This window comes from Atractosteus spatula, chromosome 11, assembly GCF_055471065.1.
Source record: "Atractosteus spatula isolate fAtrSpa1 chromosome 11, fAtrSpa1.hap1, whole genome shotgun sequence".
Taxonomy (NCBI): domain Eukaryota; kingdom Metazoa; phylum Chordata; class Actinopteri; order Semionotiformes; family Lepisosteidae; genus Atractosteus; species Atractosteus spatula.
Window position 1 is genome coordinate 22,427,707 of NC_142716.1, and position 25,514 is coordinate 22,453,220.

The 25,514-nt window shown below is 39.6% G+C and overlaps 1 protein-coding gene across 1 annotated transcript; it reads right to left on the bottom strand.

Annotated features, from left to right (window-relative positions):
• Window positions 1–1,707: 1,707 nt before the first annotated feature.
• Window positions 1,708–25,514, bottom strand: stil (STIL centriolar assembly protein). Its single transcript, XM_088926616.1, has 17 exons — window positions 25,328–25,514; window positions 24,116–24,210; window positions 23,738–23,845; window positions 22,630–22,742; window positions 21,862–22,049; window positions 19,054–19,301; window positions 18,125–18,208; window positions 17,303–17,389; window positions 15,104–15,251; window positions 12,821–12,930; window positions 12,205–12,319; window positions 10,615–11,673; window positions 8,328–8,496; window positions 7,284–7,476; window positions 6,174–6,348; window positions 4,902–5,188; window positions 1,708–4,284 (listed from the first exon to the last, which is right to left on the bottom strand). Exons 2-17 carry the CDS (start codon window positions 24,199–24,201, stop codon window positions 3,528–3,530), a joined length of 3,927 nt encoding a protein of 1,308 aa, XP_088782742.1. The 5' UTR covers window positions 24,202–24,210; window positions 25,328–25,514; the 3' UTR covers window positions 1,708–3,527.

Sequence of the window (25,514 nt, forward strand, 5' to 3'; positions counted from 1 at the left end):
ATATACAGGCCAGGTGGGCTGCCTGCCCAAATACTGTAAATGCTTACTGCACATGACAATCCATGGTGAATTACTAAATTTCTTAGTATACAGTATACTGCAAGACCATTTTCCAGCCTGCAGCTATGATGGTACGTAATCACATAGCTCTCAAGTCTCACACCTTAGTCTGCATATCTCATGCATTTGCATCAAGTCTATGTTCATTAAAAAAAGAATTTATGAACATAAAATTTTGAAATTGCTGGAGACTTGTGATTCCATTAATTAACCAATGTGTTTGTTGTACATGAATAAAAGAAACCAGCAATACAAGTAGTATTTTTGACAGGGAAATGTCACACATTAGGGTTTTGGATCCTCGATGGGTATGTTAGTAATCAATGTAAAAAAAAAGTAGGGTTTCTTTGCAGCTGAATTATCAGGTCACAGACAAATACTGTATCCATTTGTCACTGGTAGATTAGAAACATTTATAAAGAAAAATAAAGGGAGTGTAAGCCACTTAATTTTCTAAGTGGGAAAAAAAAGACTTGGAGCCTCAATGAACGTAAAATAATAAACAGCACCACACTCAAAAAACACATCTATGGCTTGCTCCATAAAGAAAATAGCAAACAGCAACACACAAAACTCTTCCTTGAGTAGCATCATGGGTAGTGTATACCTTTGATGAATCCTATGTAATCAAACTTGTTTTTTTGCCACAATTTCTTATTCAGCATAATGTTGTTTAGATACCATAGGATAGTTTATTCACAAGCTAGTGCAATAATCTAGCTGTTGGAGGGGGGGGTACATTGTCATTTGGAAGAGGTTACCACCTCAACTAAGCTTCTTCCTGTGGGGAAATCCTGTACAGAGTAAAAAAAAGTACAAATTCAATTCCTTTCAAAGAAACAAATTTGGTACATATAACTTTGCTTAAATATATACCAGTAAATACATACCTGGTAAAAGAGACAAAAAGTCAGAAACATTTCAACATGTCATTTCTATATAATAAAATTCTTAAAAGATTTAGTAAATCAGTTTTTAAAACTGCTGCCAATATAAAGTTTTCCTGTTTCAAAAGAAAAGGACCTGCAGACCCATTTCTGGGACATATCCACCCATCACACAGTGCTAGAAGGGTGTTCCACCAAGTCAATACCAGTAGTTAAAGCAACAGTCAACTACTGAGCCAATTAAATATACCCTACAAATGTGTTTTTAATGTCAGCATTTTCAACAATAGCAAAAATAAAAAAAAACTGAATTAAGCAGCAAACAACTACATACTGTACAACTTGAACTGGTCACATGGGGAAAAGAGAGCTTCTGTGTTCTGATAAGCGTCTTTAGTGGGTAAGTCATGTGCACACTGTATTATTTAAATCTCTTTCCAATCAATGTTTTATTTCACATTTATTGTCCTGAAGATTTTAAACTTCAGTTAAAAAGGCCCTATACACCAAAATACAGTTAAGTACATAGCTGGAGTTTATTTTGGTTTAATTGTCAAAGACAGCTGTGGATACAATTTAAAATGAAAAGCAAATACATTAAATTAGAATTTTTTTCTAATATTTGTTTTTAATTTGGGTAAATAGCTGCTTGCACACAGGAAAAATCACTGGTATCAAACTATCATGTCTGCTCCATATATGGTGCAGCTTGTGTCTGTAAATAACTTTAAACTTGGTCTGGCAATAAGTTACACTAGAACAGATAGTTAAATGAATCAAACAAATTGTAGATAAATCAAACGAGTCTTTATTAAAAAAAGTACAAATATTATATAAAATTTGTAACAAAAAGCATCATAGTTGACTTTAAATTCACTCCTGAAATATTAAATAATTATATATAGAAAATAACACTGATTTTGGTCACAGCATCTTGATTGAGAAGAAAGACTGGAATTGCACTATCCATCTCCGAGAGCGTTCAACCAACCTCTAACATTATGTACCATCTCAAGACCAGCTATCTTCTTAAAGGTACCATAATGCATATGCACGCATCTATTGCATTATGAAAACAATGTTCCACCAGAGGAATATTGTAGTAATCTGTAAAATTAACAGGTCATTAAAACAAGATAGCTATGTCTGTATGATCTGTAAGAACAATACTCCAGAACTACATGTTCTACTGCTGGACGTACAAATCTTATCCTGTTAAGATGTCCACCTACTGGAGTGTGTCAAATGATTCATCCAACTATACTCCTGCATCACAACAGTTAGCATCAACAATTACTTTGAAAGCTAAAAGGAGGTAGTTTTCAGAAAGTACACAGAGCAGAGATTGCTACTCTTTGTCCTGGCAATGCCTGTCACCCCTACATTTTGTTCCAGCTGAGCTCTCAAGTGCTCAAATTAATCCTTATTTAAAACAATTTGCTAATTTGACTTTATGCCCCACTCAAACTACAGAGCTATAAAAGGTCAGGTAAAATGAAGTTGTAGTTTTAAGAACAATGACATGAGTTCAAGCAAATCATCAATTTAGCATTCAGTGTATTACAGCTCAGCTGGAATGAACTCCAGTGGTGGAATATCCAAGGACAGTGGTGTCACAGCCAATGGAATTGAAGTCCTGGCCTTCACATTTTCATTCTTCTTTTGTTCTACAGAAGGCAGCAGGTAGGATGGAACAGCGTACAGGGAGTCTGGCTCACACTGCTCCAGAGGACAGAAGAAACACACAAGACTCACAAACACCCAAATAAACAAGACCCTGAACGCCAACACACACAATAGAATTTTGAAGACATTTGAATTTGAACAGGCATTATAAAACTTGTGAAAGCTCACATGATATATTCCACTTCCTGAAAATTAAGAGTGTAGATTCACACAGAACTTTTGCATAAGTTAGAAATGGATATCTTAAGTGAAGTCAGCAGATATACCATTTGCAAATAGATTAAATGGCACATTTCTAAACAGTGAAGGTTAAACACATCTATTGTACAGAGATGCTGCAACGACATGAATTTCCTAAGGAGCACATAAAATGTTTACATTAATTAACTGGCAATTTAACGGGAACACCAAAGTCCTGTTTTTTAAATCCAGGATATCAAGTTGAAATTAAAATCATGAGAACTTACAACCTGGACATACAGGCTGATAATTTTATGTGTTGGTACTTGCATCAAAAGGTATTATCACATTTTTGTTGATACATCGACTGAGGTACTTCGTTTTAAAAAAATATTAAAGTACTGTAAGGCCACACCAGAAAGCTGAAGCAAGAATGAACAAATCTGCTTAAACATGAAACTCAAAACCCTTCTAGTCTCAAACTGTCAAAAAGAACTGATGGTGATGACACTTTCATTTTCTAGGATATGTAAGCTACATCCCAATGAAAACAGTAATCCAATTTCATTGTGCAAAAAGTCTCAGAAATGAGGACCAAGAGTCGTACAGAATACAATGTGAAGACAACTGTAAACACCATTTGCATTAGTTGTAAACAGCTGCATATTTTAATTTTTATAGATCAAAGTTAATTTTTTCTAACTGATTTGTCTTTCAGAAGAGTTTGGGGAGCTGCCGTAATCTGTTCATATCCAAGAAGTTCCCCACAGATTCCTGCGTGCTGTGTCCAAGAAGTTCAGTTGAAGTTGGTTGCAGTTTCTCAGGGAAGAGCTGAACACCATTCTCCTTCTCAGTGTTCCTGGAGCACTGGGTAACCAAGAGGTTCATTTTGGGTCGGAGGTCCCTTAGCAACTGGCTCTGAGAGTCGTGGTTTGGAGGCTTGGGGGATGAAGCATCATTGGTAATGTCCTTCAAAGCAGGTCCCCCTTTTCCTCCCCGTCCACAGTATGATCCTGAGGTACTGATCTGGTGTTGTGTGTCAGTCCTGCTCTCCAGATTCTCACTTCTGAAGCCCAGCTGTCCTGTCACAGGCCGAGTCTCCAGCAGGACAGACTTCCCATCCTCTTCCTCTTCACTGCTGTCATCTGCCTCAATCAGTCCATACCTCTTCATATACTTCCTCGTGGCAAAGGACATATTGCTGGGTGACATCACACTTAGCCCCAACATGCTCCTCTCCATGGGGCCAGGCTGAAGAAGTGCACTGGTTGTGATGGGATCCCTGGAAGTTGCCTTCCGCCTCTCTGAGAGCTGGGACAGCTGGGAGTCGCTTAGGTATTTCAGAGCAATGGCATTGGCCTCCAGGCTCAAGTCTGCACCACTGGAACCAAAGTCACTAGCTCCCACATTCCCAAAGGACATGTAGCTGAGTCTGGGGATGACTGCCCCAGCGTTAATACAGGCTAATGTGCTGAGAAATCAAGAGAAGGACAAGTCAAGGATCTGGATTTTGCTACAATAAATGCCAGTGCTAAACACAATAAATATTAAGACATGGAGACCTTTTCCTGACTTGTGTGTTTAGTAAACACTCTTAACCTCAAGGAATGGTTAGATCAAAACTACTAAACGGGTCACAGACCTCCACAATCCTCTATAGCTAATAATCAAATAAACAAGCTGAGGTTGATAAAGAGCTACTATTTTTGTTGACACTCATCATAAACAAAACATCTTCATACTCTTACACTTATTATGTGCGTTTACACAGACTGGTGTTCATGCAGAGCACTAAAATACAGCCCTCTTACAGTAAAAAGGTCTGCTAGGACATACTTGAAAGTAAACAATTTTATCTATTTTTCTGCTTCCATTTCCTGACTGGGTCTGAAGCACAAAAACAACAATTCTTTACATAAGACATATAAAACATGGCACAGAGTTCAATACAAATTGAATACAAAATCAATAAAGAATACAAATGCAAATTGACTTATGTGCTGAAAGACTAAGGAAGAGCAGCATGCAGCAGCTGTGAAAGCCAAGTGACATGACGTATTAGAGAGAATGCAGATCAAAGTAGATTACCTGGCTCTCTCCACGTTGGCCTTGGTCACCTTGCCTCGGACAGAGTCCAGATCTACCGTCACCCCAAACTGCTGAAGCTGTCTGAGAGTTGCACTGAGGATGTGATCCTGGTCAGAGGCCTGCCTGGTCCCAGAAATGTTCTTCTTGCTGTTTTTCTGAGGTAGAGGAGTGCACTGTGGGGGATGTCTCTCTGGGGAAATTCCCAGTGTCTGCTGGAGGTCCCCCCGTTTATCCTGCTCCTCTTCTTCCTCACAGATGGAGGTCTGAAGGCGGCTGTTCACCTGGCCCTTGGTAAAGAACAGGAGGACATTACCAGGAGGAATGACACACCGCCCATTGCTTACATTTTTAGCGTCTCAAGGCTGATAAACTACAAGTTACAGTATATCTAATACAGATCATACATCAAAGGAAAGCAGATCAGCAGACCCAAGAAAGAAAAAAACTTTTTTTACTGGATGAAAATGCCTACACTAAAAAGGTTCAGTTCCTTTAGCGTGTAAGTCTTATACAGAGAGGACTTGATACAAGTATTCAAAACCCTCAAAGGCAGCAACAACAAAGTAAACCCAGCAGGCTTCTTTCAAATCTGGGCCACAAGTGTGAACTACATGGAAGTGCATTTAAAACCAAGAACAGGTGGCACTTTTTTATCCAAAGTGTTGTGGGAGAATGGAACAAACAAGTCTCCCATGTTATTAAATACCCTTTTTCAAGAAACAGCTGGATGAGATCCCTGAAACAACCAAGCAGGTTAGATGGACTGAACGGCCTCTACCATATTTTCTTAAACATTTATGGCATGCCTAAAACATGAAGTGTCTGATTTTTCTGAAGCCTGGCTACTTCTGTGATATATAGTCACTTTTGTGGACACTTATTGAATATCATCAAGTTGACCTCACATAATACACGTCTGAATAGCAGAAGTAGAGATTTACAGGTCTGCAGTGGACAGGCACCAAAATGCTTTAACATTTATGAAGTCTCTTTTGCACCACATTAACTAAAATCTACAATAATTATAAAAGGCTACCCCTACACAAAATCATTTCTGTATCAATATTTCTTTAGACCCTTAAAAGAAACAAAAACAAATCTAGCAGATAAGGTTTGGATGAAACTGCCAGATAATCAATTACTGCTGCTGTGAAGGTCTATACATGATGTACACAAAACATTTGTAATTCAGACATACTTTTGTATGTTTTTCAATATGTTGTTAAATACAAACTCTAAAGCTTTTCTTACTAGATGTAAAAAAGGCTTTACCAGCAAGTCTTTATAAAACTTCTGTTCATCCTGCAGCTGGCAGTTGTCTTCAGCAGGACTTTCCTGAAGGAGTTTGCTGGCCCCCTCTGCTGGCTGGGACTGGAAACTCACGCTGGCACACTCGGTCAGCACTGAGTTTTGAAATAATGCCAGGGGTCCAACACCACATGGAGAGCTGCACAACAGTGTGAAGCACAACCTTTGAAAATCTCTCAACCCCAGTGTGTGTTTAACTCGCCTCAGTCTTGGGCCACTTTGAATCACTTTTTTAAAGGGGAGCTGTAGTCCCAGCTTTTCAGACTGGTTATTAAATCTCAGTAACAAAATAAATTCAATAATAGTATAGAAAATGTTTACAAATTTAAAATTAAGCAACAAAACTGAACTTTTTGAAAGTACTGCAAGTCGTCATGTTGTCACAAATCTCCGGCTCTTGCCCGTAGCGAGTTTGTGCAGATTGGAATGCGATGTGGCCCTTTCCTGCTCACTAGTTCCTATAATGTCTAATGTAATGCAATGTACAAGCTATTAAGTACAGGTTACATAGCAGACATTTCAGTTCAGAAATTTTTCAACGTGACTTGCATGCAAAGTTAACAAGTAGCATTTGTCAGCAAAACTGTCTCAAAGTCAAGACCAATATTGGATCAAAAGAGATGTGTTCACAAGCCTGCTTGTTTACGATGTAATAAGACTGCTTCACGTCGCCAGAAGTTTGGTTGCCTCATTTTGAATCGCACAATATGGTGCTGCACATACCGGCGCATAAATTTAGTCTATTTTGTCATGTAAGTTGGAGGTTTAACAAGTTACTGTGTGCATTTTACTTTTATTGTGGTTTGAAATGCACTCATCAATGCTGATAATTTCTAACCCAAAATATAAAAAGTGTTGCAGTTTCCTTTTAAACAGTGTCATGACTAATCTTAATTACAGAATCACTGGAAAGGTTTGAATTCATTCATTTTAGACTAAGACCTGAATGAAAGCTTGTTTTCAATCTGGAGACAGACATATGAGAGACACACTGATCCCTCAATGGGTACTGCAAGCTTCTGAAAACCGTACAGAATTTCCAGAAACTTGAAATCTACAGAACAAGAGACACACCCCTGTATTTTCGACTCCAGAGCCTCTTCCTGCACTGCAGTCTCTGAAAAGCTGGGGTTGTTCACAGCGTTGGGTGGAAAGGCTTCACTGCCCCTTTCCCCGGACACTGAGAGGGCTGCTGTGTCAGGGGCCTGCCACTCGGACTGCTGCTCCTCCTGTTGCTCTGCAGTCGGGCTCCAGAACAAACTGGCACCTGAAATGGCAAGGCAGGGCTTTTGGAACACTGCATGAACGCACCAGGCAGACAAAGCTTAGTGTCACAGATCACATTTAACTCCCTTCACAAAAAAAACCTAGCAGCTGTTGTTCAATGTAGAACAGGGGAAGGGTTAGTAAAAAAACTATATATATAAAATGTGAAACAAAATACGAGGGAGTTAAAACCAACTAACAGGAGACCCAGGTCCCTGGAGGCAATTACCATCTCACCACTACAAGCAATTCAGGGATATTTAAGGGCTGTCATGATCGGTCGAATGGAATCGTCTTGAATGGAAAAGATTACAAGGGGACCCAACACCCTCACCCAACACTCAAATATCCTCAAAGGCAAAGAAAGTCAACCTATCAGATTTCAGAATGAACAGTGAAGTTCAAGTGGAAACTACGTGGAGAGGCATTTAAAACCAAGAACACGAGTGATTCTTTACATAGAGTTGTGGGAGAAAGAAACAAGCCATGTGGTTGATGTTGATATCCTGGTTTCTTTCAAAAGACAGCTAGAAAAGATGAATTAACTACTAACTACTAAATGGGCTAGACGGACGGAATGGCTGTCTTTTGTTTGTGACCAACCTTAATATCTCCTATTCACTTCTGCAATATTATTGCTTTTTACATAGCTAAAAATGGTCAATTGAGAAGAAAGAATGAATGGCATACCTTTATGTAATTATACTGGATTCAAATATTGTTAACAATAACCATCTTTAGCAAAACAGTAAACAAAAACCTTTTCTGGAAACAGCTCCATTTAGCAGCTATTGATTTCTGTCTGCATCTAAACTGCTCTGAAGACTTCAGGGCAGGGACTATCTCTGGTACCTGTGCTCACAGCGATGCTGACACTCTTTCTCATCTGCACCCCAGGGGCTGTTTGGGTTTCAGTGGCCACAAACTGCAGCTGTGTCTCTGCCTGCTCTGGAGATGTGCGCCTGCAGGGCCCAGTGGAAGAGCCACATGGACTGTTCTGAGCCTCTAGCAGCCTCTGAATCTGAGATGAAGAGAAGAAAATACTTTGAATACAATGGCCAACAGCCACTGTTGGATAACAGAATAAAGAATGTCTTTACAATCTTTGAAATTAAATAGACAAGAAAGAAATGTGAAAGTTTCAGCCATTTAGGATAGAAAACTATCATGCCTATCCCAACTTCCCTTGATAAAAGTTACAAACAATACAGAAGGGTACAACAGACAAATATGTTCCAGCTCAACATATTCAATGCCTACAGAAGTCAATATGATATTTGTTATCTTGTGCAATGAATAAGTCACCCAATGTGACTAACAGCGTTCTACGCTGCACAAGTGACAAACCCCTGGGGGCTGTTTCACAAAGAGAGATTACTCAGTTAACTGGATAACTTTTGAAGACAGTTCAACAATGTGGGAGTGGGAGGAGCCACGGCGACACCGGTGTGATGTTAGCAAACAGAAAATAGACCACTTGCACAGCAGTGTCTGGCCTGGACTGTCCCTATTTAGCAGGGTACAGCCAGGGAAAAGAAAAAGCACCATTTGGAACAGCAGCATCCAGGCTGGACTATCCCCTATTTATTGGGGTCCAGCCTGGGGAAAAAGAAAGACCGCTTGGGACAGCAGCATCCAGACTGAACCCTGTTAGGGAAAGTCCAATCTGGAAGAAAAGGAATGTGTGACCAAAACAAAAAACTCAACCTGCCCCGGTGGGGATACACAGCAGGACAAGGGAAAAGAAAAAAATAAAATCAAGGAAAAATGCGGCCTAAATGTTCTCATCATAACAATTGAGTGTTGTTAGTTCATCCATTTTCTAACCACTTTATCCAATACAGGGTCGCAGGGGAGCCAAAGCCTATCCTGGCAAGCAATGGGCACAAGGCAGGATACACCCTGGTTGGGAAGCCAGTCCATTGTAGGGCACACAGACACACACTCATACCAGGGCTATTTTCCCAAAAGCCAATTAACCTACCAGTATATCTCTGAACTGTGAGAGAAAACCAGAGCACCCAGAGGAAACCCACATAAACACGAGGAGAATATATGAACTGTGCAGATAACACCACAGGTGTGGAATTAAATCCAGGTCAGCTCTATGAGGCAGCAATGCAAACCACTGTGATGTTGCTAGTCATAAAACTTTATTTAAAGTGTGTAAATGTAAGACTAAACTAATTTATAATAATAATAATAGCTTACAGTTATATAGCACTTTTCTGGACACTCCACTCAAAGAGCTTTACAGGTAATGGGGACTCCCCTCCACCACCACCAATGTGCAGCATCCACCTGAACGCTCACCACACATCAGCTATCAGTGGGGAGGAGAGCAGAGTGATGAAGCCAATTCATAGAGGGGGATTATTGGGAGGCCATGATTGGTAAGGGCCAATGGAAAATTTGGCCAGGACACCGTGGTTACACCCCTACTCTTTTTGAGAAACGCCCTGGGATTTTTAATGACCACAGAGAGTCAGGAGCTCGGTTTTACTTCTCATCCGAAGGACAGCGCCTATTTACAGTATAGTGTCCCCGTCACTATACTGGGGCATTAGGACCCACATGGACCGCAGGGTGAGCGTCCCTTGCTGGCCCCACTAACACCTCTTCCAGCAGCAACCTTTGTTTTTCCCAGGAGGTCTCCCATCCAGGTACTGACCAGGCTCACACCTGCTTAACTTCAGTGGGTTGCCACTTGTGAGTTGCAGAGTGATATGGCTGCTGGTCATTTAATTTAGACTTCCTATAACAACAAGGTTATAAATATCGGCATAAACTTTATACCCATAGTACTCAGTTTTCATAGTAGTCGGCATTCAAGTTTGGATTAAAAATATTCACTTTCAAAAAAGTCACATAACTTGTAAATCAAACATTGAAAGAGAGTGAATACCTCTGCAAAACACATGGAAGATTTTATGAGTAACTTGATTATAATTCCGGAACCTATTAATTATTCAAGTATTATTTCAACATACAGTCAATGGGGGATTTCAGAATGAGAGTTGAAACACCATATAGTAAAGGCTGGGAAAGGCAGGTGTTTGCATCAGAATATACAATTGTTAAAGTACTATAAAAAAGAAAGCACACTGATGCCTATATCGCATTCTTAGGCAATACTGACCTGTGCCTGAAGTAACTTCAGCTGCCGATCCTGCTCCAGAAGGATTTTGTAGGCATCAGCAGGTAACAGTCCCACAGCACTGTCCTCAGCAGAGCAGGAGGGCAGCAGAGCCGCACAGCTTTGCTTTTGCAGGCAGCACTGTCCTTTACATGGACTGGCTGGCTGAGTAGATGGCAACACAGGAACACTGGCATCCCGTACTGGGAAACACTTTCCACGTGACAGGTGGTCAGTGGGACTGCTCGTCACACAGACGAGCCCGCAATGGCCACAGGACTGGCAGCCATTGCCTTGTGGGAAGGAAGAGATACCACAGTCGCGAGGGGACACATCAGAGGGGCAGCGGGAGCCAGGACTACTAGGTGCAGCACTGGACATGCCCTGCCAGGCATTTGAGTGACAACAGGTTATGTGACTATGTGGATGATGACAACTGCAGGTGCTAACAGTATTTGGACCAGAAAATGGGAAGCTGGCTGAGCGGAGTGGGGTTTGGCTGGGGAAGTTAGTACTGTGCGTCCCACCACGGTAGCTAAGGGTACAGGAGGGAGACAGTGGTCTTTGGGGACCAGGCTGTCCCACTCTGCCTACAGGTGAAGGGCCCCTCGTGGTGGAAACTGGAGAGCGTGCCTTGGACTGGTGAACAGAAGTGTTTGGCGATGGCCCACTCTTGGGAGTAGAGACTGAGGAAGATGAGGATGCAGAAGATAATGATGAAGCTGAAGATCTTGAGCTCTTTCGAGTTGGGGGGCTGTCTTTCCAGGCCACAGATGAGTTTTGTGCAGGGCTCAATCGCCCTTTGCAACCCTTGGACGGGAGAATCATGGGGGTGACCAGCCTACTGACAGGAGCAGGACTTGTGATGGATCCCTGACTGGACAGTTTTGCAGCAGGGTGAACACTCTGGAGTGGTGGAAGTGCACCACCTTTCACCAGATGGTGGAGGTCTGAATTTGGAGTTTTAGCTGTAGGAGCCTCTGGCATAACCTTCTTAGCGTCAGTAAAATTACCATCTAATACAAGGGAGAGCTCCGGCACTGATGGGTGAATCCGATGCAGCTGTCAAAAACATTCTGAATTAATTCCAGATCACAATGAACTTAACCATTCAACAGAAAACAGTTTGATGCAGCAAACTAAATTTGAATAACAAGGCCTATGAACAGTAAAAAGGGAAGTACACTACTTCAGCTAATCTTTAGAAATTAGCTTTCCCTAACATTACTGCAGTGCTACTCTGCAGAGTGATGTACATTACTCTACCAGTAGCTACATATCATCTAAAAAGAACAATCATAAACATCAGTTTTAAGTATTTAGTTAAATGATAAACATTCATCCATCTTTGGTTTGATTTTGAACTGGCTTCTAAAATGCTTAAAGAAAAATGTTAAGCTAAATGGAGAGATCAACCATTCCTCCCTTACAAATCTTACTTAACTATCTGATCTGAACAATACAGACCACAGGTCTAGCTGTCTTTACTGGGCAGATAAAATCAACAGAAGCATAGAGCACATCAGAGCATGTCCTGCTCTCAGAGAGGCAAGTGTTTGTCCTGGAGGTATTTTGGAAGCATTCTCTCCTCACCTGCTGGCTGACAGGATGGGGGCTGGGCGAGGGTCTGGGAGACAGATCTTCATCTTCCACCCCAGAGTCATGGTCACTGGTAGAAAGCTTCATCTTAGGAGAACTTGTACTGGAGCTAACAGAGGAGCACATGGAGGTCAGGGAAGTGTTATAGTCTCAACTGAGACAATAATTAACTTCTCTCTTTATAGTTATGGTAGAATTATTGAATCCCCCTAAATCAGGAGATAGCACTAAATATCTGCCCATCTGGTTACTGTAATAGGTCAAAAGGCTGCAAACAAGGTACAGTTCCATTTCTAAATGTTTTCGCTCCAGTTCAGACCTGTTGCCATTTCAAGTCATGGTTAGAGAATGCTTCTATGGAAGGTCCATCATGGTTTAAAAGCTGATGACTTACTTTAGCTGCCTTTTAAAAACACCAAGGTCATTCACATTATAAAAACATGTTCAAGCACTACTTGCACCAGCCTTACCAGCAATTCCAACAGTTAAACTGCATTTCCTCAGATATTATAAGTGAACCTTCTACTCAGCTATTGCATTGTTTTGTGGTCCTGACCTGAGAGTACAAACTGCAATGCCGTGAACTAGCTTCACAGCCAATCCACCCTACCTGAGAAAAGAAACCTGAGATGCCACCTCCTTAAAGAATTCTCTCTCTTTGTTCTGGCTCTCAGCACTGAGCTCAAACTGTAGTGGGCGTCCCTCAGATGGCTCCACATCCTTTAAACAGAGAGAAGAAAGAAAGCATTACAAATGAAGTTCAGGGGTGTGTGCTGCTTTACATATAAAACATAAAAACACAACTACAGCCAACCATCATTCAACATGTCAGATCCACTACAAAATGCAGCTTTTGATTTTGCATTTGTCATTACTGGCCAATATTGCATTACACGTTACTGAACACAGTTAATGAAATAAATGACAGGCAGAACTGAAAAAGTATATTGGGAAAAACAGAAACGTTTAGACAATGAAAAGTAAATGGCTAAATAAATGTTCAACCAAGTTGTTTATCAAAGACCTAGTCAACTGCAACGAACAGATTTAATACAGAGCAGCATAGCATAGCATGAGGACTAGCTACTACGGTACTATCTCAGGATCATCCCCAGCTCTGTGTTCAATTGCAATGAAAATACCTGTGAAACAAAGCAGGAGACCAGCTGATCCCATTCTGGTGAGGTACGAAGGATTAGGCATCTTTGTGCTACCAAGGAAGTACTAAATGGAGCTCTCATTTAGAATATTTGAATTATTTGGACCAGTAACTAAATGTTAACATTACTATATACTTTGCAGTCTGTGTATATACACTGCAGAATGCTCATAATAATTTAATGGTTTAAAAAAAAATATGTATTTGAAAATTCTCCAGATATATAAACTAACTATATGATATTCTAATCAACTTCCACAAAAAGAGTACAGCTGCTGTGGTTATAAATTTGGTTATGTGGAGTATCACAGTGGTTTTAATTTTCAGTGATAAATGATTGAGACATACTGATGCATAAGAGAAGAACAAATTACCAATGTGTTATGAGTTGGGTCACATGAATGTAGCCGTATTAAAAGAATATTAAGCTACTGGCACCTCAACTGCAATCATGGACCCCTCACTCCCAGTTTTGTTAACCTTTTTCTTCGTTGTGGTGGCAATACCATGAATGTACACGAGAGTACCTCTTACTGTGCTGTTCACAAAGTTGAAAGGCTTGGCATCCCTACACACATCATACAGAGTTGTTATATAACAGTCATAAAAAAGAGAACCCACAATGAAGGAGCCTTTCATCTCTGAAAGAGAATTTTCAAAAAGCATTTTGGATTGCTCTCATTTGGTCCATGTGCCAGTCCAGTAACAGCAAGCAGCATCATTGTCATGTGCAGTCCTCCACAACCTTGCTGTGGACTGGGATGAACTACTTGTTCTATCCTGAAAACACATAAGCTGATTCAACTCTTATTATTGGACAACAGGAAAGAAAAGGGACAGCATTCTGGCAAACGGTCATAAAAAATATTTCTGAGAAGACCCCAATATGGGTGTTTTCTCTAATATGTTCTTCCATTTAACTACATAAAATATTTTTTTGTCCACCGTACCCTTTATTCCTTACTTTTCCTTGTGTCCTCTAAGAACCACTAGTGTGGAATCACAATAAATAGAAAAGATTCAAGTGACACTCAAGAGTGAACACAACCAAGAGTAACAATAAGCTGCGAACACCAACAAACCTTTCCCATGCAATCCAGTATTCCATTTAGTACGATACAACTAAACAAAAAAAAAATTAGAAGGCAGTATTCATTACTTCAAGTTTGTTGCAATCAGAGTTGGACACTGATTTTAGTAGCGAAGTTTGTTGCAGCTTGTATTTACTGTACCTACAGTACAACCTTAGTACAGAGATGTGTATTCACCACAGAATCAACTCTAGTAATTACACTGCGTTCAGTTAATTGCAATTAAGTAAAAAAAATTAAAAATAAATATTGCTGCTCTGCAATCCATTCTTTATGCATCTGATTATTTCTGAAATTAAAGGAATGACCAGAGATCCTCAAGTAAATTAGCTACCTTCTTTGGGTACTAGAACATGGCTGGAATCGTCTCTAATTAGCAAACTTTTTTCTTCTCATTGTTTTCAGTTTAAAGCCATAATATAATTCACCTGAGCAAAATGTTTTGCATTGCAGAACTCATAACCAGTTCATTAATTGCACTGAGGGAGTTAGAAAACTATATTTATATAACTGTATAATATAACAGTCAACACAAACCCCTGAAGTGTAGCAAAATAACTGTAAGGAAGGAAAGGAATGCAGACAGAAGATGTTTTGCCATAAGAATAAGATTACTTAGTTGTTAGTAAGCTGAGGAACACACCTTGTAAAGGTTCACAGACTCTGTGCTTTTGAGCAGCTGGAAGTTCAGCTCCTTCTGGCCATTGTACTGGTGGCACTGGTAGAACTCTGGGTCCCGGTGAGTCGATGTATACAGAACCACCAGAAAGCCTCCCCCCTCAGACATCACCCTGTAACAGAGTAATAGCGGCCTTAATGCCTCACCGGACTGAATAACTGAAACAATACATCTGAAACAAATATAGGAATACCTTGCCAACTGTGGAGCTAATGTTCTTGAAACCCATGCAGCTGGTTAATATATGGCCTTTTGGAAAACAGGGATTGGAGGAACCACAGCTTCCATAGCCCCACTATTAGAAATTAATAGTGGTATTTGTATTCTATACACAACAAAAATATTTTGTACATCCCAAATACCCTGCTAACAAAATAATTTTATAACAATACCACAGGCAATACTGTTCTAACGGTGGACTAACATTAACTTCCACGATTTTCCCCACTGAAGCATAAGTTTTCACATCATGAGATCAACCACTTATTTCCTAAGGACATGACACTTCTTCACCTTTTCACCAGTTTTCAACCACAAAGCAAGTTAAAACTTAAAGGCCATGTTCATGGGCAGAGTTATTGTCTTAAGAGGTGAATAAACAGCAACTGGACAACATCCAATGGGTAGGATGCACACAGACTGTTCACTCAGCGTGGATGCATGTGAATTAAAATTACAAACGGATACACAAAATTCCATATCATGGTTGATGAAGCAATACACAGGAAGATTTAACAGTAGGTAAAGCTATAGTTAGCAAAAGATCCCTGTACTTTAAAATTTGGAATTGTTTTGTTTCTTAAGGTAACATTAAAGGGAGAAAGGCACAGTTGAGAGAAATAAAAACACAAATTGTGTTTGGCTTCATTTTCTTCTAAGATGTTTTCCAGATTAAATTCCAAAAACAGTCTAACAGAATTACTGACCGTAAAAAAAATGCACTTATAAGAAACAAACCACACTAAAGCCAAGCAAAGAGTATATACTTTGTGTTGATATCCCTGCATTGGCTTCCAGCAAGATATGCAGAATAAAATACACATTTTAAAATCCTGTAACTTACATGAGCATAGAATGGCACTAAATAGAACAGTACCAGAATAGTTATCAGATACCTATAGATTAGGTTATCCCAGACTGTCACTCATGAGAGAAACAAAAACATAAAACTCTTCTTTACATAAAAAGCTGGGAGTATCTAAGACAAGGTTCCCTCTATGTAGTTCACATAGCTATTAAAATAGCCAACAATGAATCAGATGACCTCACTTTATTTGCAGTCTCTTATATTCTTAAATTTTGCTAAGCTCAGAAGCACAGCTCCGAGATCTGTTTGAGATGCAGGCCATGTCATGCGTGTAGTTAGAGATACAGTGAATTTCTTAATAATCAAACGTGACCTTCTCAGACATGTGACTGCTGAATGCAAATGAAAACCAATCAAGCAATGAATATGATTGCTTGAAATCAGGATGGCCTAAAGAACTTGTGATGCACCATGCTACAAGTAATGGAGGTCAGATGAAGAACGTTAATATCCAATTTAACACTTCCTACATCTTAACTGGAATTTAATAACATACAATATACAAGAAACCCTGTAAGATATACAATCTCAGTTATAGAAAGCAATAACATGGTTCAATGCAATGAAATTCAGTAGTGATTTTGAGTTATAATCTTGAGAAAACGGTGTTTTTCTCACCAGTGATTACTTACATTTTACTACAATAGCCACATTAAGCATTTTCTACATGAAACAGGAAGCACATTAATAAGGATATCTGCAGTAAGGTTAAGCATAATAAACTCCGAAATAGCACATCATTGTAGTATAGTGCAGAGGAGTTCTCCCAGCAATTTGTCCCCCTATTTTACTATATTAATTCAAGCTATTTATGTTAAGCATATTAGGTTACCCAGATAAATTTATTCTGATCTGTATCTGAGATTAACAAAAGATAGTTACATGTCAGCATTTGTTCTTGTACTAATTTTGTGTTTAAGCAGGTACTATAAACAGACTTTGATAACTGTCTGCAACTGGTTCAGTTTTCATCTTGACTATTTTAAGACTTGCCAGAGAATGCAGAATGTTTTACTTTTCACAGGGGAACTAAGCCCTTAACAGAAGCCACTTTCTTGATACTGCAGTCTGCTCACCTGTCATGCAGTGAGGAACTGAAGAGGTATCTCAGGCAACACACCCAGACCTGGGGACTCTGAACGTGTGTCACTCCACTCAACCATCTACAGAAAAACACATGGCACAGACTCACTTTCTCATACCAACAACTCTACCTAAAGCAATTAAAGAAAATGTAAAATTAAAGGAATTAAACCATGTAAATGGTGACTTGAGTTTATCTGCAGCACAAACCAAGAAAGGTTTTGGAAGGCTTGTGAAAACCATAGACATTAGACACCAATTCTATTGTATTTTAAATACAACAGTAACGTGTGAAAAATGTTGTAATCCTCCCTTACTATAAAGCTTAAACTTACAGCTTTCAAATATTCAGATAACCGAAAATTATTTTTAAAGCAAACTACACACTGTTTGAAGTAAAGAACAAACAAGCAAAGATCTAGCCAGGAAAGACCAGAGCCGGTGCTTGGAATCAGTCCTTTTATCAAAGCTGGTTAGAAAATTGTCCATTACATAATCAAACACATAGCAACATGTAGTTCAAAACTACATTTACTATACAAATACTGTGTAACTGGCCTTACAGCTACTCCAAGTAAAGAAGTTCAGTGCAGGACTGCGTTAGGGTGTGAAAAGCAAAAGAAAAAAGCAGAGGCTAAGAAATGCTGAGAAAAAAGATTTTGACTCTGGAGATTCTCAGGTGTGCACACAGAAAAAACATTTTTCTTCTGTTTACTTCTAACTGTGAAATTAACCTCATTACCTACCGCAAAACAAGAACTGTTGGAAATGCTATAGCTTTATTATTAGTAGAGGTAGATCAAAGGCACACTTACATGCCTACCAGCGGCAAAGTGTATGCTTTGGGATCAGACTCTAGTAACAGGAGCAGTTTACGTGTTTGGTCCATGGTCAGAAACCTGCAAACAAATTCAACAAGATGAAGTGACAACTTTGTTACTTCTACTTATGGATCAGAAATATTGTGTACAACATGTGGCAAGATTTACAGTAGGGAAACATAGACCTACATGAAAGGATAAAACTCTCTTATTTGACTTTAAAGTCAACAGCAGAACATCAGTGAAAAAACAAGTCATTAAGTAATTCAAAGAACATTATGATGAATCTCTTAAATATATTAAATTCAACTTAAAGCTTTAAAAGGGGAAGTACAGAACAAATTAATCATTAACTATACCAAACTACAATATTTTTGAAGGTTATGACAATTGGATGTTCCAAAACCTCTCTGTAATGCCTCACTGCCATTAGCAAAATTCAGTTCTCTTAACACCTGTTTTCATGGTTCACAGATTTCAGAGCTCCCAATTAAAACCATTGTAATTGTACTGTCCCAATTAGCTACTCCCTTTGCTCCGACAAAGTTAAATGCAGCTGTACAATAATAAACAATCAAGAACATAGGACCCAAATTTGAAATAACATAAATGTGGAATACCATTGACTATTAACTTATGAAACTATCCTCAGTTTCCAGCATTAAGCTGATGTTTGCACACAGATGTTTTAGTGGCTTCATGGACATGATGCTCTTTCTTGTACTAGCAGATGGCACTCCTTGTGAAGAAAAAGGCTACATTGAGAGGAACAATTATCATTATTGGCTATGAGGTATTACAGAAATGTTCTTGAATCCATACCTACCATAATATTCTGTACTACGGATTCATACTGCTCACATTTGTTTAACATTGGAGTTCTCATTAAATGTGTAGAAAGAAAAATGGCAAAAGCATCTCACCCAAATTTGCAAGTGCTCTGCACCTGAGTGAGGCTCATGGGGCTGGTAAGATTCCTGGCCAGGGCTGTAGGAATAATTGGTACAGGTCTGATGGGAGTGGCGTCCAGAGTGTTAGCAACGGTGACCGCTGCCCAGTGAAGCCTGAAACACAGACTATCCATGTTCTCTGCACAAACCAGGTGCGCTCTCATTGTCAGGAGCTTGGAGGGGTCCAGGGGCTCTCTACTGCTGCACCAATGCTGAAGCATCTGTCATACAAGAGTAAACAAGAGTAAAACTAAGTATTATAATCTATCAGTAATAAAGGTATCGAGTTACCTTATTTTCTAAGGCCCGATACAACATAACAGAAAACCTACAGACAAGCCTGAGAACAGAACATATTCAACATAGAACAATTACATTATAGACGGTTAGAGCATTCGGATAACAAAAAATGTTTATGCATCATTCTATAATTTCACATGGGGAAGATTATGAATATTTTTCTCAGGCACCGAAATACTCCAACCACTCAGGTATGTACTTGGTGGAAGCAGATCTGGCAAAAGGCGCCGCTGACTATTTTAGTATAGGTCTCTACCAGCTTTACACAGTGGGATGGTATAATTTTGATCATTCTTCCTAGTGAAATCTTTCTTTTGCCCCCATCTGTCACACATGGTTGCTCGAATGCAAACATCAGACCTTACAAAATTGATGACATTAGATTAATTTTGTCCCATTCAAGGATCATCTTCCTTGATCAATGATCATCTTCTGGTCACACTTCTTCAGTGTGGCATGCTTTTAGGACACTGTCTTGACAGAGCAAAACATTTTATAGTTTTATATTCTTGAGTGAATATATTCCATCCATGTGCCTAAAGAAAGCAGCCACATAACATAAAGCTTGAAAGATGGAGCACTGTTGAGCTGTACCAGACGTAACACTTTGTGTCTCATCTGACTATTAAAATTCTCTGCCATGTATCTCACTGGATATTAAGATGAGAACCTTTTAAACTAATGCTTCTTTCTTGCTCATAAAAAACAGCTTTTTGTTGGGAATGGAACAATGTATGAACACTGAATTACATCCAAGACACAGAACTATGCAGAATCACCGTTGGCTTCACAGTAACATCACTAACACCACTTTTCGTTTTCCCCAGCTGTTCAATCTGGAAGGGAAATCTGATTTAGGTAGTGTCTGGGTTAAAACTTTGTCCCCAGTTTGTTTCAAAAGCTCCTTGATCTTCACGACTAACATCATACAAGTTGTGGCTTAAAATTCAATATATAGTTCAGAACACTTACAGATACATTTACTGGAGTGAAGTTAATCCACTTCAGTTATACACAAAAAAAAGAACCAATAAATGTTACCTTTCCAACTGTTCTTTTGCAGCTGAATTTATGGTTTCAATAGCAAAATGGTTGAATGGTTGAATATTTTTTATAAAAAAAACTAAATATACATACTATCAGCATGTTTTTAAATTTATCATACAGAAGAGTCTTACAGAACTTCCTGTGGGAAAGTGAAAACTTGGTAACAAAATGTGGAAAATTTGCAGGAGGGTGAATCTTTTGCAAGGCACTGTATAAACCAGTAAACTACAAGACAAATGAGTTAAACTAACTCTTAAAGCTAGAGATCAATGTCACCAGCAAACCACACAAAAGACGTGGCAAACCTCTCAGCAACTGTCATGCTTAAAATCAGCTCTGGCCTTGAGGGTAATTAGCAAAGCTTTGATATTTCCCAGTTAAAAACAAAACTGTCAAAGGCAGATTTGGTTTAAGGGATGTCTTGTGGAAGAAAAACTCAGAAGTAATGTGCAACACTCAGAAATATCATTTACAAAATAAGAATAAAAGCTGTCACACTGATGCCTCCAGGATATATTTAGAAAGTATTATTAAAATCTCAAATTACCACTGTTTTGTCATTGAAATGATCTTTCTCATACTTGGAAATACAGGCTAAATTTGAACACTGGTTAATTTTTTATTATCCATTAAAAAAAAATACCCAAGTATGATGTTGTTGAGATTGCTTAAACAGTGTATAATAGCATATTCAAAAACATACATATTCTAGGATAAAACAACCTAAAAAACTGGGGCTTAAATAATCAAAGTTTCTGAACCTCAAAAGAGAAAGCCCCCACTTGCATCGAACAGAATCATCACTCAGTCATCCCACCATCTGCTACTGACAGGCTGCTGTAACGGCCACAGAAGTAAGCAAACCTCCCACAGGTGTCCCTGGCATTGGGCACAAAAGACCTCACAACCAGCAGTGAAGCATCTAAGTGCAGAAGGCAGGGCTCACAGGTGTTCACTAATCCCAGGAGTAAACACTGGAGGCTTTGAGCACAGGCTCAAAGCATTTATTTGGAACTTTGTCACAAATCTCAAGCAGAAAAAAGTGAGCACTACTTCACACACTATTTTGAAGGGACTGTCACTGCTACTTTATAACATTCAAATTGTCTCCAAGGGACATACTTAAACAGGGTAAAAAAGTTTTTTTTGGACTGATATAAAAAAAGATTTTGATTGAAGTATCCAAAGACCTGAAGGACAGGGGTAACCATTAGCCCAATTTTAACCTCGACAATATGATAAACCTTGGAAGAAAGGAGGTGAATTTAATACTGAAACAGAATCTTATTTGTTTTTTTAAGTCATGGTGCTTCCAATAAATTAAATTAATAAAGTTAAACCCAGAAATATTTCAAGTCACAATGTAATAAGCAAGATGAGTCAAACTCAAGAGCTCCTTCACACCTGTGAGCTCTTATAGGTTTTAGTAATCACCTTGAAAGCAATGTTGAAGTCATCAGCAGAATGCACAACGGTGTCAGGCAAGGCTGGGCCCTGGGTACTGATTGTGCAGGGCACCACGAAATCACCAGGCAACAAAGCAGTGGGCACTTTCCCAGATGAGCCCTGCAGCTGGCGGCCAGGGTCAAACCGGTCCAGGGTGAGTGTGATCCCTTCCTCATCTGAAATAGCACACAGAACTAACAAGCTCAAATATACAGTGTTGGAAAAATCTAAAAAACAGTACTTTAGTTTTTACATTAAAAATTATATCTAGGAATATTATACAACTATAAAAATGCAGAAGGCATTCTACTGCAAAGCTTTTTTTTCCCCATTTCATATTCTACTGATTAACCACAATCCTAACTGTACATTTTCTAACTCCATGCTTCTAACTAATTTACAAAACAGATCACGATGCTGAAACAAAAGGGAGGAGAACTCTTGAGAAAAATTGTGGCCTCTAACTTATGGAATATATTGCTTTCCAGTGAGAAAGTCCTGTGATCCAGGAGTCTACCTGATACACAGTATAACCACATGACAAGATATTCAATTCATATCCTTTTGTGAATGTAAACTTCATTTCCATCGCAAAGCCCTCACCCACATTCCTTAAGAAAACAGAAGAAAGCATCAAATCCTGAGCAGAAAATGACAGATAACATAAGGAATGTGTCTGCAGACTGATATATGCATGTCCTAAAAATGTTGTCTCCCACCAGCTTTACACCAAGGACACCTGCCTAAAGCCCTCACCATCATCGACCATCATGGAACCCAGAAGGAAGCAGAAGAAAGATCCATCACTCTGTCTAGCATGGCGATGGGCCAGCCGAAGGGCTTTCTCCACAACCAGCAGTCTTGGATTCCTGGATCACAACAATAGTCATTCAGCTTGCACTTGATGAAACACCACAAGCAGTGAGCAGACCTAGCCTTTAAAGTATAAATAAAACTGGCCTTTGGAAGATATAACAAATATACTCACACAGCATATTATTACATCCTAATACTTGTAGGACAAGTGGGATAGGGAACAACTGCATTCTCCTACTGTTTAACTGTTAAACACAGTGCCACTGTGGCTAAGGATCTGCACCTGTGACTGGAAGGTTGCCAGTGGAGGAATCCTACTCGTTGGGCCCCTGAGCAAGGCCCTTAACCCCAGCTGCTCCAGGGGCACCGTATAAATGGCTGACCCTGCACTCTGACCCCAAGCTTCTCTCTCCCCATCAGTGTGCCTGTGTGTCTCATGGAGAGCAAGCTGGGGTATGCGAAAAGACAAATTCCTAATGCAAGAAATTGAATATGGCTAATAAAGTGATCTAATCTAACTGTTTCTCACATAGTGTCTTGCTACAGAGAAGACGTATCTTATAATGAGGATGCCCAGATCTTCCACAGTCCCTCCCCGAGATCTAAAGGCAGATCCATAAGCCAGGGGCATGAGCTTTTGCAGTAAGCACTTCAGCACTTAACTCTGTGCATCTCCGAGTCCTGGCCATTCATTTAGGGCAAGAGCAATGCTGATGCTATTATTGGGAACAGTTAAATTTGGGCACAATAACATGATAAAAAAGATCCTGCAATAAAAAGCACCTTCTGAAAAGACTAAGGACAGGACAAGTTGCACAGATGCACATCAGCGCAACTTGTCCCAAGCCCTAAAAGCATGGCAAGCTTTCCTTATACACATGCTTCTGAACAGCTCTGAGCATGCTGTTAGAAAAGCTATAATGTTGAAAAAGAGTTCAAGGGGTGCACAGCTGATGATATGGTAAGTCATGTTTGCTATTTGGCATATGCTCAACTACTTTTGCATTTTACACCCAAGACCTCAGGATGACAAGTGCAAACGGCACACCTGTAATAAGATAGGTGCAAACTGGTGACTTCTCCACACAGTGAAGGGTCCCAGAGAGCAGTTCTGGTTTTGGGAAAGCTGAATGGAGTCAGCATGTTCTCTGATGGCCTGCAAAGAGGAGAGAGGAAACAAAGCGTCAAAAGTGCCATTTATATTTTCCAACCACCACATCACACAAAGGCTTTATAGGCACCATGGGCTCAAAGGGGCAGTTGGCTTTTCAAGAATGTTTTCTCCATTGCAAATCCTACTAATAAATTAGTAGGATTTGAAAATAGGCTACATCTGAATAGAAATAACTATTTCTATTTGAGATTTTTTCATATCTCAGAAGAAAGTTCGATGATTATCCAACCAAACCTAGTATGACAAAATTACCTGGGAATCCTCTGCTGTTGTATTTTAGAGTATGCACCTTCCACAAAATGAAGAGGGGCGTTCCTGAGATTCACCGGCACACTCATTGTCTGAAACTGAGCACAAGAGGAGTTTAGGGAGTGGTCTGCCACAGTCCAGTTTATTCACCTGGCTCCACCTGAGATCTTGCCCACAGATCACCATTTAAACTGGCAATCCTCCTCTCGTCCACGTTACTAGCAGTAAAACTGATCATGGATGCTCATTGTATAGTATTTTCACAACCTGACAGTGTATTTGCTTCTCTATTTCTCTCCACATTTTGTACAGTTCACAGGAAAAAAAAAACTTTTAAGACTTTTACTTTAACCATTGGAAAGTACCAAAATATTTCCAAAAAGTCATAATAAATATAAAACAGTTTGTACCGAGTAACAATAAGAAATATGATATAGACAATAGTAGCATTAGCTATCCTTGGAAAGCGAGAAGAGCTGCGGACAACCAAGTACTACAATAAAGGGTTTTTATTTTTAACTTTCATTTGCGTGATTTGTCAATATATGATTAATTAGAAACTTACTAATCACGCACAGTGGTCTTAACTGGCAAGTTAAATGGCAAGTCCTGTTCTGGATAACCGGTGTCTGCAGGTTTTAATCGTCTCTTTAAAACAGTAAAACGAAGAGATCAATGACGCTGTTATACTGGTGCCATTAAGCCAGGATTCAATTGGTTTATGTCGTTATTAGCCGAGGTGAAATGAGAAAACTGCAGATAAACTCGCCCTCCAGGACCAGGATGGGACACCCCTGCCTGTAGCAATCCCACATTCGCACGACCCGCCAGCCGACAGACTGACCACTTTAAATCCAGACTTTGAAATTGTTGTGACTGACCGATTTGTCTTATCCGTGAAATCAGATGCCGTTCTGTTATGTTGTTCGTTCTGGCGCTTCGGATATTTAGTAGCTGCAGTATTAATCTACGATAGTGCCTTCAATTTATGTTTACATCGGTTACAGCACAGAAGATATTTCAGCCAGAAAATGAGTCAGTGTAATAGGCAACGTGCTTGCTTGTTAAATACGTGAACTTTTACACGCTTACACGTTTATAACTTAGTTTGTTCCACTTCATGAAAAATCTAAGCAAAACAGAAGCCCACGGACTAACCATATTCCATCGCTGACAAAACCTGCAGAGAAGTGAGACAGGTCTGAAAGCTCTTACCTGCTGCTTTTAAATTTTGTGCATAACGCAGTCGCCCCGGGTACTGTGCCTCCCAGCTGAAATTCGCCCCTCAACGAAATAAACGTTGCTGTCTCTCTGTGGCAAACAAAACAGTTTAACTGAGACTAAGTCACGGTTTTACTTTTCCCACCACTCATCCGTAAAAAGCGGTACTTGACGCGGCACC